At 38.2% G+C, this 20,433-nt stretch overlaps 2 protein-coding genes across 3 annotated transcripts in view; both read right to left on the reverse strand.

The window, feature by feature from the left end:
* LOC126053268 (splicing factor 3B subunit 1) overlaps nt 1–20,433 on the reverse strand; it is a 647,576-nt gene that overhangs the window by 135,560 nt on the left and 491,583 nt on the right. The gene's annotated exons all lie outside the window — the stretch shown is intronic.
* On the reverse strand, nt 2,379–20,252 carry STK17B (serine/threonine kinase 17b). 2 transcript variants are annotated; one of them, XM_049799908.1, is made up of 8 exons: nt 20,137–20,252; nt 17,183–17,338; nt 13,130–13,342; nt 8,550–8,694; nt 8,176–8,302; nt 7,215–7,263; nt 5,635–5,814; nt 2,379–3,549 (listed from the first exon to the last, which is right to left on the reverse strand). In XM_049799908.1, the coding sequence occupies exons 2-8, from the start codon at nt 17,302–17,304 to the stop codon at nt 3,267–3,269; spliced, it is 1,119 nt and encodes a 372-aa protein (XP_049655865.1). In that variant the 5' UTR covers nt 17,305–17,338; nt 20,137–20,252; the 3' UTR covers nt 2,379–3,266. The 2 variants fall into 2 exon arrangements, with proteins under 2 accessions (XP_049655865.1, XP_049655958.1); XM_049800001.1 differs by lacking the exon at nt 20,137–20,252 and adding an exon at nt 19,145–19,277.

Genomic DNA, 20,433 nt, shown 5'->3' on the forward strand with positions numbered 1-20,433 from the left:
AAACATCCCTCCCCTTCCTCCTTCTTCCCCCAGCTTTATATGCTGAGCATGATGCCATATGGTCTGGGATAACCCTCTGGTCAGTTGGGGTCAGCTGTCCTAGCCATGTCCCCTCCCAACTTCTTGTGCCCCCCCCCCCCCCCCCCCCTCCCCCCCAGTCTCCTCACTGGTGGGGTTACTGCTCAGCAGTAACTAAAACATCCCTGTTATCAACACTGTTTTCAGCACAAATCCAAAACACAGCCCCATCCTAGCTACTACGAAGAAAATTAACTCTAGCCAAGCCAAAACCAGCACACTAAGGAAATACGTTTTTCACACTGAGTGTGACTGAGCATTGGAACAGGTTGCCCAGAAAGGTGGAGTCTCCTTCCTTGGAGATACTCAAAAGCCATCTGGACATGTTCCTGACCAACAAGGTCTAGGTGGCCCTGCTTGAGCAGGGGCGTTGCACAACATGACTTCCAGAGGTCCCTTCCAACCTCAACCATTGTCTGTTTCTGTGAAAAAATGAAAACACAGAAGTTTTGAAAAAAGGCAAAGTTTTATTTATTTTTTTTAATATAAAAAGGTCATGAACTGCATAGAAATATGACTTCAGTCATCTTAAAATGTTACTCATCACTCATTTACACTTGCTAATTCCCAGTAACATGGCAGGAAGCAAGACGGGCTAACAATTGTCTACAATGTATGTATTTACATTCAATTGAAGTTACGCATGCACAATAGTATTTTTAAATAAATCAAACACACTGATCCAAATAAAATCTGATTCAAGGTATATTCTAAGTTTATATAAAGTACAAATAAAGTCTTCAAAACTTAACTTCCTTGGATAAGACAAATTTTCATTCATCTAAATTTAAAGATAAGTTAGCTCCAAAAGTATAAGAAATGTAAACATCAGATACCATGATAAAAACCTTAAAGAATAACAACTTTGTCATAAAGTGCTGGCATATGCTTTCACCTTTATTTTCCAGATGTTAAAAATAGAATACTAATATAAAAAGACTTTCACAAGCTTCCCAGTTGTAATTTCAGTTCAGTAATATTTTTGCAGAATTTTAAAATGTAATGATTTTATAAACATTCTTTTCTACCTTTATCTGTTACAGCTTTTTGACATTTTCTTCTTTATCTTAAGTGAACTTTAACTTCTAAGTATATATAAAATAGTTTCTATTTTTAATTTACCCAGTTCAAATTGGACTCTATGCTGGTGGGAAAAAACCCAAAAGGTTAGATAAGACTCCAACTGGGAAAAGCCAAGGACTTTGAAAAGTAAAGGTATAAGGTACCTGAACACAACCCAACAACTGCCTCCAGCAAAGTCATTTTGTAATTATATGTATTATCAGTATCACTGAAAAAAGTTACATGAGAATTAATACATAGAGGAGACTCAGCGTGGTTCATTTATACCTAGGCATCTGAGCTTCATACATGTTGAATATATCCATTACTTCATTTCAATGAGATTAAGTCTTGGAAAACTTTGACTTCTTCTGACAAACATAAGCTGAAAGATAATCTTACGTGCCTTACACCTCAGTTGACTTTTCACTTGTCAACATCAGAGTCACCCAAAACAAAGACAACAGTCCTGAATTCCCCCATCCATTTTGGTGATACATTTAAATCCACTTGTAAAAAACCCTGTTTCTTCTTTGTGAAGATAGATAAAATACAACCTTTTACCACTCATTATGTTCACCTCTCAATCTTATGTTGTTCCAAAACCTCAATCTCCCTAACTATTGACAAGTCCACAGGCACATTTGAAGAAGATTATCAGATTGTGGTATTTTATTATACAAAACAAAACAAATCCAAATCAAAGACAATTAAGTCTAAGCTCTGAGGAGTGGAAAATCCCAAAAGTATTTTAAAGTGCCATTCACTTTCAAAATATTTATAAGAGTTTTAATACATTCCCTACACAAAAAGACTTCCAGCCTCAGTGTTACGATTAGGATTTTATCTTGTCAGTATTAGTTTCAGGCTGTTAAGGCATGATTGGTATTTGCTCTAAGTCAAAACTTGACATAGACCTTATTTCCTCAGAGCCTAGAAACAGGAAGTGTAAGGGATATAACTTAAAAAACCCCACTAAACAACCCAAATTTAAAGGCTTGAAACAACTATTAAGTAGCTTGTCTTTAAATACTAACACACTGCAGTCCATTTCTCAGAGCAGGCATGAAGCAAAATTATTATGGATAACAATAATTGACAGAAAGATGCACTGCACTTCTACATTAGAGGGGCACAATGAAAAGCTTTTAATTGCAGCTTCACTGGCAAAAAAATGGTTATTTCCATTTTTTTTCCACTTACTACTTTTAACTCTAAAGATGCTTTCTGTTTTGTTGGGGGGTGGGGGTGGGGGGTGGGGTGGTTTTGTTGGTTTGTTTTTGGTTTGTTTTTCTGGGTTTTTTGTTTGGTTGGGTTTTTAAGATGAGGAATAGGTCCGTACAGGTAGACGAAACTATTTCAGAGCTTTTCTGAAAGCAAACTAACAAGCTTATCAAATATTCACATCAGCATGGGACCCTCATCCTCTTCAAATGTAACTTGCTGATAAGAAGCAAAGGACCACTAGCACAAGGACTGACAACCTACCAGTTTTCTATTCAAGCATCGCAGAGATAATTTCCAACACAGGAAAACCAGAGTATGCATTATAATTCCTAAATGGACCAGATCTGTAAGGCAGAAACATTTCCTTAACTACTAATGATCCTACAGAGAAAGCAGTTTTCCAAATGGCCCCAACAGATGTATCATATTCCCAAAACATACCAACTTTAGCTTCCATTTAAAGCTATGAGAATGGTCACAAGTAAGCTCAGTAAGTCAGCTAGATTCAGTTTCCCTGCTTAGACCAATTTCTTATTAAGGCTAGTCATAAAAGTGTGCATGTATTCAACCACTATTTGGCAAAGCTTGAGTTTAAACAAACTCATTTTTGGGTTTTAGTTTGTTCACTCTGGCATAATTTTTAGACTAAAACTTGAAAAGTGCAAAAATATTTAATTACATCTTCTTAAAAAAAATAATTAATTTTACTGGTGCAGCCACCCCAATTTCTCAGGAGTTAAATCCATTGCCAGCAATGGATAGAAAAGGAAGCACCAGCATAAAAGAATCAAAGTGCATTTCCAGTATGCCAATGCTGCTTGAATTGGCAAGCCATAATCTTATATTCACCACTGGAATAGATTATGCTAAAGTCATTTTATAAAAGTCTATATTACACATTAACATACAAAGTCTGTCATGAAGTCTTGGGGATATTGCAATGAATCATCAAAACGGAAACGTTTGGAGACTGTACTGCTGTCCTCTGGAATGTTTTCTTTATCTTCCTTATTGCTAGAGGTACCATTACAATTGGATTTTACATTTCGCTCTTCTGTGCATTTTGATGTGTGTCCTGGCATCAGAGAAGAGCAACAGGTTTCTTCAGGGCTACACAGGAGTATGAACTCCCCTTGCTGCAACCACAAATGAGAAAGACAGGCCTCTGCTGTGGGTCTTTCCCTTTGAAAGAGAAACGGGTAAAGTTACTTAAGTTAATTTCAGAAATACTAAAAATGTAAAAAAAGAAATCTTAAGCAGAACTGATGCTACAGAGTTAGTATCACTGTTTTTCCACCACTACCATGGCTGCTACAAAACACATCTGACCCTACCATAGTTAAGGTTAAGTATTTAGCAACATGCATCTACATTTTATTTGAGCTTCCCCTACTGCTGAATGTCAGAACTGCTAAGCTTTTCATCAGAACAAGGAACAGGTATTTCTCAGCCAGTATTCATAGCCCCTTGGAAAGTTTTCAACATTGTGTGTATATATATATATATATATATATATGGACGTGCTTATGCTTTTGAAGTCCTATGTTTTATACATACCATTGTAAATAGGGAGGCTAATGAATATTCAGTCATTAGGTTTTCAAGGAGGGCCAAATAACATGATGTCATCAACTCTATCTGACATTTTGCAGTGTTTTATTCTTCCAACTCATCTGGTGTAAAACCTGCTAAAATGTAGTTACTACCAAACAACCACAGACTTACAAAATTGTTCCTTTGGATAACCTAGTATAGTAGCGTCACGGGGGGAAATGCACCACCACAAAGGCTACTAGTTTTCATCATGTTCTGCATTGTTAAGTTCCATAGAACTTGCTGGAAATGCAATAGAGCCCACTACTTGTCCTTAATTCTACCAGAACACGTGATTATTTTTCAGTCAGAGAACGGTAACTTTACACAGTTGACTATCCGAGGACAGATTTTTCCTCTTAAGATTCAAGAAGTTATAGTCACCAAGAATTAGAATGGGAAAAAAAAAAAGTTATTGAGGATATAATGAAGACTTTGAGATGCCCAGAAGCAAGAAAGCAAGTAGAGTAGTAACTGTGACAGAATGTGAAACATCCTGCAGCTCCACTTTAACATTTATCAAAGCAGGCTCTTGATAACTGCTTTCCTCATGATACTATGGTTTTTGTGATTTATTCCAGAGATTGACAAACCCTCTGTGTGAGATGCTAAAATAGAAAGGACTGTTCAGACATGAGTTTATATGGAGTCCTTATTTCATCCAACTAGGCACTTAATGGATATCATCTCCCATTGTCCCCTCTGATCAAAAAAACCACCTCTTTCTCAACCAAACAGGGTCACTCTTGCTTGCTGCAGGGACTACTGTCTCACCACAAATGACAATACCTAGCACTATAACTGATAATACCTGATCATGCCTACTAGAACATGACAAGCTGACTTTATTAAATATTATTTCCCCATATATACCTTTCAGGGTGGTGGGTTTGGGGTTTTGTTTTTTGTTGTTGTGGTTTTTTGTTGTTTTTTAACTGCATTTGCTGGTGCAACAGTTAAAAAATATCCAGATTTAACGCTACACAGGAAGTGCAAGCACAGTTAATCTCTAACTCTCAAAGACTATCTTCTCAAAATTCAGCTACTTTGAAAGGCCTTGATTAGTCTGAATTCCCAAAGAATGCAAAGTTATGGAAGTGCGCCTTACAAACAAGTAGTTTGTACTTTTGATTGAGAAAGTTTTTTTTAAAAAGACTGAACATGGCAAAACACTATATATTTCTGAAGAATATATGCCTAGTCAGAAGACTGCCAAGTCTTTATATAAAAATGTTTTAAAGTAGAAAGATACATTAAAGATAAGTCAGGAAACAAGAACGAACTGCATCAGAAAGATTGCATTTTGTCTCTCCAAACTGTGCAATAAAAGGTTAAATTATAGACAAGAATGTGACCTTTCTACAATATATTTCATCAGATTTGTTAATAATCTGTCCTCTGAATGAAAACATAAAGAAATGCAAATTACAAAGTACAAAACTCAAAAGCACAAGCCTGACTACAGTAATAGCCAGTGAACCAAAGATCCTTTTCCTACATTATGGAAAAGCATAAACCTACACTTTTAAATATCCAGCTGATAATACCAATGCATTGTGAAATGTCTGACTGATCATATCAGTGGTATTAAGCTCCCAAATTAACATTTAGGTTTTCTAAGTGCTCCATAAACATAAAGGATAAAATTCTTGCCTGAAGGGGTTTGTTACTTACTCCGGATTTTTTGTGAGAAGTTTTTGAATGAAGTCTTTGGCAGGCTGTGAAACCGACGAAAATGTCTCTTCTGAGTAATCCACATTAACTTGAGATATATTAAGGTAAGTTTCTTGATTATCAGCTCCCACAAATGGAGATTCTTGTGTCAGCAGCATGTATGAAATTACACCTATGTTCCTGAGATAAAAACACAATGTATAATCCTACTAGCACACCTAAACAATATACCTCCCATATTTATTGTGCTGCAGATCAAACTTCCTGATGTATGCTGCACTCAGAGAATTAGAAACATCATGTGACATGTCAGTTTTATGTGATTCAAGCATGTATACACACGCACACACAAGGACAGCTATGCATATATCTCAATGAAGAGATTTTTAAAAATTGCTTACTTTCAATATACGCTTTTCTTCCCATTGAGATTGTTAGGAAAAGCAAATATATCACTTTTACAAAGCCCACTCTTGGATATATGGCAATTCTGGATGATATAACTGCAAAAAGATAGACTTTCTAATTTGCATGTAAATAAAAACCCATCTTTCACTACAATTCTGGATGAAGTTTCAAAGACTGAAATTTAGTCAACCTTCCTGTACAATTGACATCTGAGTTGTGTTACAATATCCTCTTGCTGAGATGTTTTCCCCTAAGAACATGAGTACCACACATCACGTGATTTATTATAAATCTTAGAAGGTTTCTTGATGCATAATGAAAATGGTTTTGTGATCTGATATATCAAACTTTAGTACTCATTACAGTGGAGAAACATGCAGCTGCTCTGTTTGTCATTCTGAATAGAGCACCAATAGTTTGGTTTTATGTCTTCCCACAAAAGCAGGCAAATAATAAGTGGTTAAAAACCATTCACAAATAGATTTAATTACTATTATGAGTTGAGAATTTCAAAGGAGTAATTAGATCACAGCAACTTTTAAAACTGAATTTTAATTATTTAGATGCTCAAGAAAAGCATATAAGTATTTTATGTTTTTAAGGAAACTTCTCAAAGCTAGCCCATACACTAACATAGCTCATGAAATTAACAGGCTACAAAGGTATACTTAATAAAGTTGTGGATCAGTTTAAGATACTTGTCTCATTTTTAATGGCTCATTCTGTAGATAATACTCTCAAGATAAGAAGTACAAAGAATACTTCTTATCATTTGTATAATAAAATTATTTAATGATATGAAAGTGGAGAGGGAGGAGTGTCCAAGAGTAGTTAATAACTGAAGCATGTCATCCAACAGTAACTACTACCTAAAGATTGCTATCCAATCATTGTTATCATTCCCTTAGAACAAATACCTATACTCTGCGTGCCCAGACGCCACCTGCATTCCCTACTAGGTGTGCAATATACCCACATACAGTAACTCCTGTAAGCCCCAAGTTATATCCCGAGGGGTCCTTCCACTCCCAACTCTCCCTCTTTTGGTCAGACTACCGACGGAAGGGTATTCTTGGAAGCCAGATAAAACTGCATCAGAGTCTGGATCTGGCCTCTAGATTGTTAAGTGGTCACGACTACCTCAATAAAATGAATTAACCTATACAACCTACCACATATCTGTAGCTGTGGTAATAGGATCGTAGTTTAAGATTTCTGGAGCTAGAGAAAGAGATGGGAAAGAGAAAAACACTTTAATAGATATATTATTCAAGTGGCCTTGCATCATACACAACATTTCTGGCAGATTTTTTGCCAATCATTATTATGAGATTAAACATGCAGTTTCAATAACCAAGTTTATTATTTTCAAGGCACAAGGGTGGAAAAGAGTTATTTCTGTTTGATTAGACACACCGATGCTTAATTGGTTCACGCTAAAATGGCACTATATGGCCTAAAGTCTGTTCTATCCAAGTCCCAAGATATTTTCTAATCAGATGCACGCACATGAAAGATTCTTCTAAGACATTTTCAAGTATATAGGTTTCTAAGGGGAATGCATAAAGCCTTCAGCATGTTAGCACTGCAAAGTCAGATAACCAAGCCAATTTTAGGATCAGTGGCTGTTAACATATGCTAGATAGCAAATTATTCACTACAGAAGGAAGCACTCTTAAGATTTAGTGTAGGCAAATCATTAAGGAATCCTGCTCCTCAGAGAGGAGCAAGTGTTAATGGCAATCTTTCCCTTTCCAAGGAATATTTTAATCTCATTAAATCATCATACTAAAAGGCATTCCTAATTCAAAGAACATTTCTTTTTGCATGCTAATGTTAAATTCTCGTGATTAGAGTTGAAATACAACAGCCAAAATTTCTTGTTGATTTAACAAGCTGCATCACAGCAAATATTATAGCATGAAATCAAAGGTGCACCTATTGGTATAATTTGGGGATTTTTTTGGGTGCAAATATTTGTTGACTACACTAAAAAAAGAGCAGCTTAAAACACGTTGCCTTGACCAGATGTTCTTTCTCCAGTAATGACTGATAAATTGATGTGCATTACATGAACTGTTTCTGTTTTCTCAAAACCACATATCAGAAATTGTGCAAGCAACTCTTCCATACCTAGATACTCTGTTGTTCCCATGATCTGGCGCAGTTCACTACAATTCTCAAGCTTCCGAGACATACCAAAATCTACAATTTTTACATCACCAAGAGGATTGACACTGCTGAGCAAAATATTTTGAGGCTAGAATAGAAAAGATTTAATTCTCAATTAATAAAATACAAGCCACAAAAAATCCCAATGTAGTAAATGACATTTCAGCTTCTATTATGCAATGCTTATTGCTAAATTTTATTTTTAAAAATTATTTAATCTCAAATACCTAATCTTTTTCTCTTCATTTTTGTTATGTATTTAACAAATGACTTTGATTATCATAATACTAAATTCAAGATAAGGTACTAAAACAAAAAGTCTGCTGCAGCCTCACCTTTAAATCAAGATGAACAATATTGTTTTCGTGCAAGCAGCAAAGTCCTTCAAGTATTTGTCTTATAAGTCTTACAATATCCCTTTCACCAATTCTGTCATCCAGATCTGGGACACACAAGTCAAATATTTCTCCTCCAGCAGCACTGAAACACATTCGAGAACACTTATGTATTAAGTTTGAATTTTCAAGCTTAAGTGAGGAAAAAGTTTATACATAGTACCTATTTACATAATATATATTCATATTCTCAGAGAGGCTGTGAATATTGTTATTACTATTTTTTCCCTTTTTTTTTTTTAAAAAAAAACCACACGCTTATGCCAAGACACATCATATAAGCACTTCGAAAAGAAAAAAAAATCTGATGATGCTTTTTCTTTCCTCATAGCTGGCAACAGCAGTTGAGACAGTGAAACAGAACTTTGTGGCTGACAACCTCATAATGCTTTGGTACCCTCAAGCATGCTTTCCTGTAAGCGAGTGTGAAGATGCCTTCAGGAAGATGAGTTCTATTATCCTTCCCTTCTCTTCAAGTCAAATCTAAGATTTCTTCCATTAGACCAGTTCCATAAATAATTAAAATTAAGAATGCCCAGCAGTATTCCTATACTCTGAATTTGGGAGTAAAAATTATCTTTTTTTACATGAGGCGGCTGTGGTATAAACGCAAGAACTACAATGCAATGAACAGCTAGAGCTACTGAAGAGTATTTCTAGAGTGGGAGGAAACTGCATACTTGCCATCCTAGGTCCTGCCATTCTGATAGAAGACTAAAAATCAGAGAGGTACCAGGAAGAAAATCTACCATTCTGCTGATGATTAAATATACAGTTGCCTAGTCAGTTAGTGAGCAGTATCTTCCAGAAGTCTAGTAGACACAGAATATTCAGAAATACAAGGACTCAGCTCTGTCACTTTCACATCGACCATTTCCACACTAACAACAAAGATGAGATTGACAAGGTTCACGTTTTCACACAGCATCTCAAATACATTTTCCTTAGAAAAAGGCTGTTGTTTACTTACAGAAAACCCTACTATTAGTACAGCATAAAGGAAGCATGGAAATAACCATGTTGCATGTGGTTTATTAGTTACACTTCTACACTTTGCCACAGCGTCAGCTGTTTCCTTTCGTGCTGGATTTGAAATCATTATTCAGCCTGCTCTAACTGCCTGAAGTTTCTCTCTCTTAAGGATAAACAGCTACCTCAAAACTACAGATCAGTAAGCCTGAATTTCATCATTAGCAAAATGACAGCGTCTAAAAAAAAGTTAGATAATGGACAACATGGATAAACACAGTCACTAACCTGCTGGAGCTATTCGAGGTGCCAGTAATACCTCCCCCAGCTGCTGTTACAACAAAACGTAGATGAGGGGAAGAGCAGTGGATGTCATTTACTTAAACTTAAACTAGGTTTTCAACACTGTCTCCCACAGTATTCTTGTATCCAAATTACTACATTATGGTCTGGATGGGTGGACACCTGGATGGGTAAAGAGCTGAACAGCTCTGCTGAAAAGGATTTGGGAGTCCTCACAGACAGCGAGCTGAATGCAGCAAAGAAGGTGAGCAGCACTTCAGGCTGTAACAACGGAAGCACAGCCAGCAGGCTGAGCAAGTGACTCTACCCAGCACCCTAGACCACAGCTACAACGCAGCATCCTGTTTTTGGCTCCCCAGTTCAAGGAAGACATTAACAAGCAAGTTCAACATCAACTGAGAAAGCAAGTAAAAGAGCACCAGATGACCTGTACCATACATAAATGTAAGATATCTTCAGAAAAATAACCTAATAAAATCCTACACAAGGCCAAACTTTGAACTGGCAGGTACAGCTCAGGAAATTTTGATTGACAGCTCTTTGAAATAAATGGACTGATGTGCAGAGCAGTCAAAACAAAAGCCAACATACATGGCTATCATCAGGAGGGCTACTGGGAACAAAATGCAGCAAAATGATGCTCAGCATAAAACCATAGCATGTAATTCTTGTTTCTGTATCTTCAAGAAGCACGTAAGATCAGTGAAGATACAGAGAAGAGCAAGTAAGAGGAGACAGCTGCTTTACAAGAAACCAAAGAGAAACCATTCAGTTTGGATAGAAGATTGTGGGGAAGTCTATGAATGTGGCTTACAAAAACACTCAAGCTGGTTTACAGATGAACAAAGAACTGTTATTCACCAAACCCCACAGTATGAGAACTAGGAGGCACCTGATGAAACTAGCTGATTAGTTTAAAACAGGTAAAACAAAGTATTTCTTCACACAACAAGTAATGAACATCCGGAATTTACTACCATCGAAGTAGACTGTATCACCAGGTTCAAAAAAGGACAAAACAGATTCGCAGACTACAGGTCCATAAACAGATACTAAAAGGAACAGGCGGAGAGGTACCCTTGGTACAATACCTCTGGTTGCTGCAACAGTGCAAAGAGAGTGGACAGGCTCCTACACTCCTTAGCTCTTCCTAAATAGCAACTCCCTATAGCCACTGCTGGAAACAGCAACAGATTAGACAGACCCTTGATCTGACTCTGTAGAGCTTAGTTCTTCAAGGAGCAAAACTAGATAGATTTGAAAATTAGTACAGCTGCCTGGTACAGCTGTAAAATGAGTTAGTACAGCTGCCATGTTTCTCTCTGAATAACCGGATTCCTCCAATTACCTTTGACCCTCAGATGAGAACAGTAACAACCTCCGTTGTGGGGCTTTTGAAAAAAGTATTCATATCTTTAGTAATTCCCTCTACAAAGATGGCCTTATTAAGAACTAGCAACCATTTCTCTCCTTTATTTACAAAATGTGCGCTTACACTAACTGATTCTTACTACTACATCTTCCAAAGAATGCCACCAATACAATCCAACAACAGTGAGGACCATACATATGTAGGAAGAAAAATACAGCTAAATAGGAAATGCCTATCAACTATTTTATAAGAGATTAATTTCTTGCAATTCTTTTGAAGTACTGCTTCAGAGAAATAAACAAACAATTATCTGTGTATTCTGCTACAGAAGGACACAATTTAAAAGCGTGTTCAGCCCTCTGCTTATCCCAATAGAACTAGGAACACTTACTGCAAGACTTCTGAACACAAGGTACACCATTAACACTAATGTAGTATGAGGAAGTTGCTTCATTACAGAGCTTTAATAAGCAAGACAGAGTTAGCTGAGCTGAAACAGAAGCCAGAAAATCAGTATGGCTTTTATGTGAGCTTGCACTTGTTCTTGATAAGAAGTTCAAAACTTGTCATCTGGATTTTGTCTTTACTTCTACATTATTTAATATTTTAGCCTTCTCAGAACATGAAATAGTATGTTACAGATAATCCAGTTCCAGGAAAAAAGCTTTTTTTTTTTTTTTTTTAAAGATTATCTAGCTACATTCTTTGGAAAATTTGAAGGAATTTATCATGGTGCATGCAGACCACCATTAACAGCTCTTCAAATACTTTGTACATGAAACTTCAATCTTAGAGATTCTGAATTAATTTCACAAACTGCTTTTTTGTTCTTTATATTCCAAACAAAACTTTACACATACAGATAATTCAAATTCAAACTGAATTCCCAAATTAGAGTTGTTTTCAGAGCTAATGAGAAGCCACAGGGACATCTAAAAAGATATGGGAATTGTGGAGGAAACAGCTTCGAAAGCCAAGCAGTTTAAAAAAAAACAACAGCAAATTTAGAAGCTCAGAACCCGCAAAGGAATTGCAAGTTTTCAGTCACCAGAAAGGATCAAGCGGTGGCTGAAGCTCACAGAACATGGATGAGCTCAGCTTCTCTGAAATCTGTGTACTTGGTATCAGTGGCTGCTATTATTTTTTTTTTTATTTTATATGATTTAAGATGCATCAAAGCACTATGCACTTACTATGGGATTCAAGAATATTCTCTCTGATCAGCTTGCAAGAAAGATTCTTTAAGAGGGGGAAAAAAACCCCAAAACAAACGCCCTAAAGTTTGTATTCAGGTTTTATATTAGGTTAGCCTGACCTGAAAATTGATCAGAGCTTTTCTTACAAAAATCCAACTAGCAGAAGAAATAACCTGCTCAAATTAAAAATTACCCTCCAGAGATAAAGGCACAAAAATATTTCAGTTTGAAATTGAGTGAAATTGTCTATGAAACTGAATTATGCAGCAAGAAGAATCTCTTTTTATTTTTTGATAGCTTTTTGTAAAAAAATTATAAAAATCTTGCAGTCTGTTTTTTTAAAATTGAGTACAGAACTACTGTAAGTTTTAGTGTATTTTGGTTTATGTCTTATTCCATATTGTTTGACATAACTCATTATCTGTGGGCGTAACAAAACACATGTACAAAATCAAAGATTCAAATTAACACCAACTGATTCGACTCTTGTATTTACATGAGAATAAATCATACCAAAAAAGTCCCTAAGAGCTTATGAAGTATATCATAATGAAATATTAGCATAATGCATATAGTGTACTGTTGTAATTCTTCTGGGTGTTCAGGCAACTCATGCAAAAACTAGCTTATAGAGAGATTTGTAACTACAAATGTGGAACATCTGATGAAGGCATACTTACTATTCCAACACTAAAATGATTTCATTTGCTGTTTCATAGACTTCATGGAGATTAACTATGCGAGGATTAGATTTCATTAATTCAAGCACAGCAATTTCGTGAAGAATCTCTGCTTTGCAGTCTTGGCCTCTTCTTCTTTTCTTCAAAAATTTAGCTGCATACTCTTGGCCTGTGGATTTAGCTATACATTTTCTAACCACAGCACATCTTCCTCTACAAAATAAAAGGGAAAACATTAAGACCTAAAGACATAAGTAGTATGTAAATTGCCATTAGAAATAAAAAGGCACAGCAAATGATTGGAAACTAAAAAAAAAATTACCAGGGGAATGCCACATTTGGCCTGTTCTTACACTATTACCCGAACATTCACTTTCAGCCACTGTAGGAAAAAGGATACTAAGCTAGATGAACCTTTGGCAAGACCAAATACAATTCCCTTTATGCAGACTAGCTAAATATTAAATCGGAGTATCGGGTTACATGGACATTCTCACTGTAAGATAACAGAGTCATAGAATAACTTGGGTTGGAAGAGACTTCTGGAGGTCTCTAGCAAAACATTCTGTTTAAAGCAGGGCCAGCTACAAGATGCTACCAAGCTGCTCAGGGCTTTGTTCAGGTTGGCAATATTGTATTAAAAAACTCAACCCCATTATAGCTCCTACAGGATAAAGTAATAAACAAAGCAAAACCCTGTGAAATGTAGAGAATGAACACAGAATATAAAGCATATTTGTATGCTGGGGTAGGGGGGGAAGGTCTTCAGTACAGAAAATTTTAGATTCATAAAGAGAATTTCCCTCCACAAATTATGTAGTACTGCTAAAAAAACCCAAAACACCAGGTATCTGCAAAATGTTTAAAAACATCTTAACAGAAAAACACCCAACTACTTAGCATTCTCTCTCTCAATTACAGTTAGACAAAGTGTGTTGCTTTATTTCCTAGCCAACTGTTTAGGTATGGAAAGAAAAATGTATTTTGGCAAAGAAATGTTTTTAAAAGAAAACCACATACTGTAGTTAAAACACCAAGCTGACCTTTTAAAAAATTAGGGGAAAAAATGCAGTTTTTTAAGCCAAGTTATAAACTCCTGAAAAAACAAAGTTTTATAATCACAAGTTTTGCATTCCCAGAAATGGCTAGTTGCATATTTGCGAAGTGTTTTCAAATGATACAAGAAACATTGTTTAAAAAAACCCCACACAAACCAACTTGAAGGGCTAAAATAGTGTAAAGTTCTAAAAACAGTTATAAAACCGTGTACAAAGAATGAGATCTACACTTACGTCTTCGAAAAAAAAAAACCAACGCCTTTCCATGCATGTTTTTTGTTACCACAGCATACTAAGAACAAACTTAATGAAGAAGCCCAGTACGAGCTATCTGAGCTGTGCTTTTTGAACTAAATTAGCTTCTTTTGTAGAAAAGACTTATGTTGCCCTGCAGGCTTTGCCTTTCTTCTGGTGCAAAAAACCCAATGCCTAAAAGGAACATCTCTTAAAAAACCCCAACAAAACAAAACAAGGCATGTCTGAGGATTTTTGAAAAAATTTAGACTTCAGTATTTCATCAAAAAATGTACGAGCATCTCATGAAAAAATCAGGTTTCCATTTGCAAATAGCCATGTTAAGTACAGTTTGTACAAATCTGGCTGAATTATTAAACATGTAAAATTGACCATTAATCATACTGCTATCACTTATTCAGAAATCAACAAAACAGCTTCTCTGCATCATTTATTTCAACATCAATTAGTTGTAGGATTTCTTTGTCCTTTTTTTTAAAGCACTACATTTAGAAAAGTACTAGTACAAAACTCAAAAGAAAAATTAAAGAGGCAAAAGTTATTTACAGTTTGATACTTGCACACTTTTCATTTTAGCAACTATTTGTAAGCCTGAAATGGCCAAGTCCTTCCCCAATTGTTAAACCAGCCTATTACTGCAGAGCATTTTAAGTTATTGAGCTAAATTTTGTAATATACCGAAGTTTAAGATACTCTCCCCCACAGTTTACATTCTCATTTTAACATCACATCACCTTGTCAACCACAAAAGTTTCTCTGAAATCGAAAAGGGGAACTGTTTCAGTTTCATGAGAACAGCAAGATCTTCCCTGATAGTTTTTGCACATCTTCCTTCTAGTTGCTGCGGGTGTAACAGCTTTGAAGGGTCAGTGGTATCTCCAGATTGATGATGTAGGAATTTCCACTTGTTTATACTGTATTTGTAGTATGCCAATTATTAAGACAAAATTATTAAGACAAAAATTGTTTTAGAGCAGTGGAATTTCTCCAGAAATGCAAGAAAAGTCACATCTGAAGTGCTGCACCGAAGCAAGCAAAGTGGTTCCCACTCCTTGCTGCCTGCAAAGCAACGGCTTAACCATCACAGTTTACAGCCCAGTTTTACAAGATAAGAACTGATTTTGAGTTGTTTTCATATCCCAAGCTATGAACCACAGAAATTCAGGTACTTCAAAACATGCCAAGCCATGCACACACTGGGGACAAAACTACTTAACCCACTAAACAGAACCTGCCTGCTTCAGTGAGTCAGTGTCTTAAATACCAAAGGACTAAAAGATAAAGGTGTGGGAGGAAGAAATCTGACTTGGGACGCTTAAGAAGAGAAGAACAAAAGAACCATTTACTAAGTAACCTGAAGAGGAAGAAGAAAATTGCAAGTGAAAAGAAAAGCATATTAAATCTTTTAGAGAAGCTACAAAGAAAGTCGGATTTTACATCACTTAGGAAGTGTTGTAAACACTTCCTACGTATAAAAAAATATAAAAATGCACACAATGTTAGGACAGGAAAAGTCAAAAGTATGTTTATATGTTTGGAAAACATACCACTATGCTTCTGTTTCTTTGCATTTTGGCACTTATTTTGTTATGCCTGGTTTTGCATGTACGGAAAGTATTAAAGACTGTTTTGGAATCCACACAAAATCTATACTTTTGTTTGCTTTAGCTAAGATCATCTCAGAGGTATGTACAATTTGAAAATCCAACGTGTTAAGAATACTGGAGTTCTAGAGAACGGTGCATATAAATTACTTCTGTCAAGCCTAGAATTCAAAACTAGAGCTGACAAAGGGGTAAGAAAAGAGGAATGTCATGGGCCGCAAGGTGCACTTTTATAAAAGCGTACCAGATAAAGCACATGCTAGGAAAAAACCCAAACCAAACCAAGAGAACAATGAAAGCCAAAGAGCTTACAAAATCACATGTAGAAGAGCATCTTTGCTGACAAAACAAGTTGCAGGTGCAAAAGATCGCTACGTAGCACAGCAAGGCACAACTGTAAAACTGACCCATGCCACTTCTGTTCAAGGAGCTTGGAAACATGACCAGAGCATTACGTTTGCATGGCTTTGTACCCAGTTCACTGAATATTTTCAAGGTATGAATTAACGCAGTGATTTCAAAAAAGAATTAATTCAGATGTCTGAAACAGTATCATAAGTGCCAAGGGTTTTTTAATTATTTTTTTTTAAATTTCCTATTTTACTGCTGCAAACATGAGCAAGGGAAGCAGGCCACAAAACTACCCTGAAACAGCAGGTTGTTAGAAACTTAGGCTAACTGCTTGAGGGTGGGAGGGGGAAAGAAAAAGGTCTTTGTTTTCTGGACTTCAACAAACTCAACCAAACAACAAGAACAACCAACTCAAAAATCCCCATTCTTTGTCTTGCAGTATTACCCTATGTCATCTCTTCTTTAGTTTATGTACCTGGAATGTGATGTGTGACTAGACAGGGGAAATAGAAGAAAAGGAACATAATCCCAGATCTACATGACTATGAAAACAGGCTAAATCCCTCTGACATGGAAAAGGCTGGCAACTTATGTCTCACTGTACCTTCTCCTGGTCCCTAGAGAACCCGTTGGATACTGCAAAGAAGGGGATTGCGAAGGAGTTAGGCGTACTTCGTTCCTCATCTACTACCATAAAAGTTTGCCAGAAAAGGTCTACCATTGCACAAGTTCTCCTGCAGCAGAAATTCCTCTTACTAAAATAAAATAAATAGGAATACTCTTACCTTCCTAGCTCTTTTGATTCAAGCATATAAAAATTGTGGAAATTGTCTGTCTTGATTTGTGTCTGCAGAGATGTGGCTAACAAGCCAGAAAGGCTTTTATTCTCCAACTTTCTCCTTGACATAGTCAGGAACAGGTCTCTCTCTTCTACCAGTCACCTATTAAAGCAAACCAATTATGAGTTTTGGAAGTTCCAGAATTACAGCACAGGAAAGTATACAAATACTAGACGTTTAGGTCTATCAGACTAGAATAGCCTTACATTTGTTCAGCAGTGACCTGAAAACAACATATTTAATCACCATAAAAATAAAAGCTGAAAGGAATACTAATCAAGACATGCTAAGAAAATTAATTGAAAGAGGGCTTGGGGTTTTTTATTTAAAAGTTTTAACATTTGAGATAAGTTGGGCTTTTCCCTCCTGGATCACATCCGTAAGATATTAGGGATAAGCTTCAGTTCTAGTAAAAATGCTGATAACTACTTAACTATTAATCACATCTACTTTTTTTTTTTTTTTTTTAAAGCCTTCTGAAAATAAGCTTTAACTCTTCTTTGGATCCTGGGTAAGTTCCAGCAACTCCCTTAAGTTTACACTTTTAACTGGTATCCCTGGGGGACTTAACCAAAACTCCTTCCTGTTTGTTGTCTGCAACACAGCAGGAATAACTAACCATGTTTTTTTTCCAGTGGGAAGATTCACATTTCTTATTAAACTTACTCATAGCTCATCCAAGTTTCATTTTAATGCTTGACTAATTGTCAGAATGCAGCATGAATGGGCAACATCCTCTTTGCAAGTTCAGATCATTTAGAACCAAATGATGCAGTAAACCTGATTAAATTGCCTTAATAAACTAGTAAAACAGCACATTATGAAGATACACACACCCACATTATTTCTACTACTGTTAAAAAGAAAAAAAAGCCAAACAGTAGAAATATTGGGTTTTGGCATTTACATTTATAGGCCTGAAGCATCTCTTCAGGTGAAATGTAAAAGCAAGGCAAAAAAAGGTTACTAAAGGATAACAGAAGTCTTAATTGATGGTTTATTTTAAGTTAAAAGAGTAGGTTTACCTTTAGTAGTGAAGGAAAAAATAATCAAAAGGCAAATTACAGTTCAGATATAGTTAAATTTACAAATACGCTTTCAGTTTTCAAACGACAGAAGTGTACTATCAGAGGCTTCTGGAGGAGCACTTGAACTAATTACAATTAAAATATAATCCAGGATCTGTCAAACATTGTTCAAATTACCAGTTTTTGGAACATGGATATTCCTATTGGAACTATTTGAATTTAAATCACGATTCACGCTTTCGCAGGAAAAAAAGTGCTACACGGTTTAAGAATATCTTCAAAGCTTCATTTGATAAGCATGAAAGAGCTTCTTAAAAAATTATCAAGGGGTCACAGTACAATCTAACATACACGTCTGTCAATCACCTTGTTTCTAACAAACATGCACTGCTTTTTTCCCCTGATTATAATCACAGCTGATCATTTAAGAGACTGATTCAGATGGCTGAAATTTTACATGACTCTCCTTAGAGCTGTATTCACTAAATACGGTTTAACAGTTAAAGTTATCTTGTTACTGCAGTACTTCAGCACAAAAAGATTTATTTATATTAGACAATTGACCTAACTGCCTAAGAGCTTACTATTATCAAATTTATTATGTAAGCTTTCACTCCCTATCAATAATGACTCTTTAAGAATAACAAGGAGAACGTTTGTCTTATGTTGAACTAACTTTGTTCTCTGGTAAGACATCACATCTCCTCTTTTTAGTTTCGTATCATCAAGAACACAGAAAACAAGATATTCATAGCAGGCAGCAACTCACAAACAGGCACATAATCTATTCAGGAGAATGAGATGCAACTTCATATCCAATTAGCTATGAAAAAGGCACAACTTCTAATACATTAATTATTTCCAAAATTAAAAGGGATACCTGCATTGTTACACGTCACACCAAAAGCCCTGAGTAGCAGATACTGGAAGTACGGATCTCAAATCTGCGAGCTTCCCATTAGAAAGAAAGCTTCCCACTAAACCATCTTTAACCGGATAAAAAAGGTCACTTCGTTTAACTACTCCCAAAAAAGTCAAGGCCCTGCTCCGGGCTAGGAAGACGTTCAGCACAGAAGGACCACTGACGAGCAGCACCAGGACACTAGCCGGCACTGCAGGGCCCGCACCTCCCTCGCCGGCGACGGCTGGCGGGCACCCGGCGCCCCGCCGGGGCCGGCGGAGCGGCGAGCCCCGCGGCGACCTGTGCGGCCGGCCGCGCCCCCCTCCGCTCACCGCCGGCCGCGGCAGAGGGCCGCCCCCGCACGCCTCCTCACCTCGGCCGCGCTTTAGCCTTTCGGCGGTGACCCGCCCCACGCCGCAGCCAACGCTAAGGCAGCGTTAGACCGCGAGGCGCAGAACAGCACTCGCGGTCAGCCCAGGCTCCCCTGGAGGAGGGGCACCGGCGGAGCCGCATCCCGCGCTCTCGGCCCCTCGCCGCACACCCGGGCCGGACTTCCCCAGCCGCCCGCCCCGTGACCGACCACCCCCCTCCGGAGAGACCTGAAGGACGCGAAGCGCTCCCTTCGCCTCCGCCCCGCCCTGCTCCCGGTTGCTACCGCAAAAAGAGCTCCGCGGGGGCTGCCCGCCCCCGAGCGTGCCGAAAGCCGGCGGGGACGGGCCGCCGGCGTCAGGGCGGCACTCGGCCCAGGGTATCCGCGGTACGCCCCAACGATCCTCACAGGCACGCCCGCGCCCGGGGGTGCCGCCGCTAGCGCTCCCCGAGGCGGGGAGGCGCGCACCGGCGAAGATCCGACACCGGGTGGGGGAAGCGGCACGCGCTCCCACCGCCCACCTAGCGCCCCACCGGATCCGCCCGCTCTCATCCGCGGCAGCTGAAGCCCGGAGCTGCGACCCCAGCTCCGGCACCCTCACCTCTCTCCGCCGGACTCCCAAGAAGCCCCTCACGGGCCAACGGTCGCCACAACGGCCCGCGCGCCCTCCAACCGCCGCGCCCGCACCGTCGGCGTTTGAAAAGCGCAGCCCGGTAGATGTGGCTGCCCCGGCTGCGCCCGCCCGGCCCGCCCACCTCGGCCGCAGAGAGCCAATCCGCGCCCAGCGGGGCCAGCCGTCCGCCCGGCGATTGGTGGGTCGCCCTCCGCCCGGGGAGCGCCCCCACCCCGGCTGCCTTGGAGGGGCGAGGGCAGCCGGGGCGGGGGTGGCGGCGCGGGG

Source organism: Accipiter gentilis, chromosome 1 (genome assembly GCF_929443795.1).
Source record: "Accipiter gentilis chromosome 1, bAccGen1.1, whole genome shotgun sequence".
Taxonomy (NCBI): Eukaryota; Metazoa; Chordata; class Aves; order Accipitriformes; family Accipitridae; genus Astur; species Astur gentilis.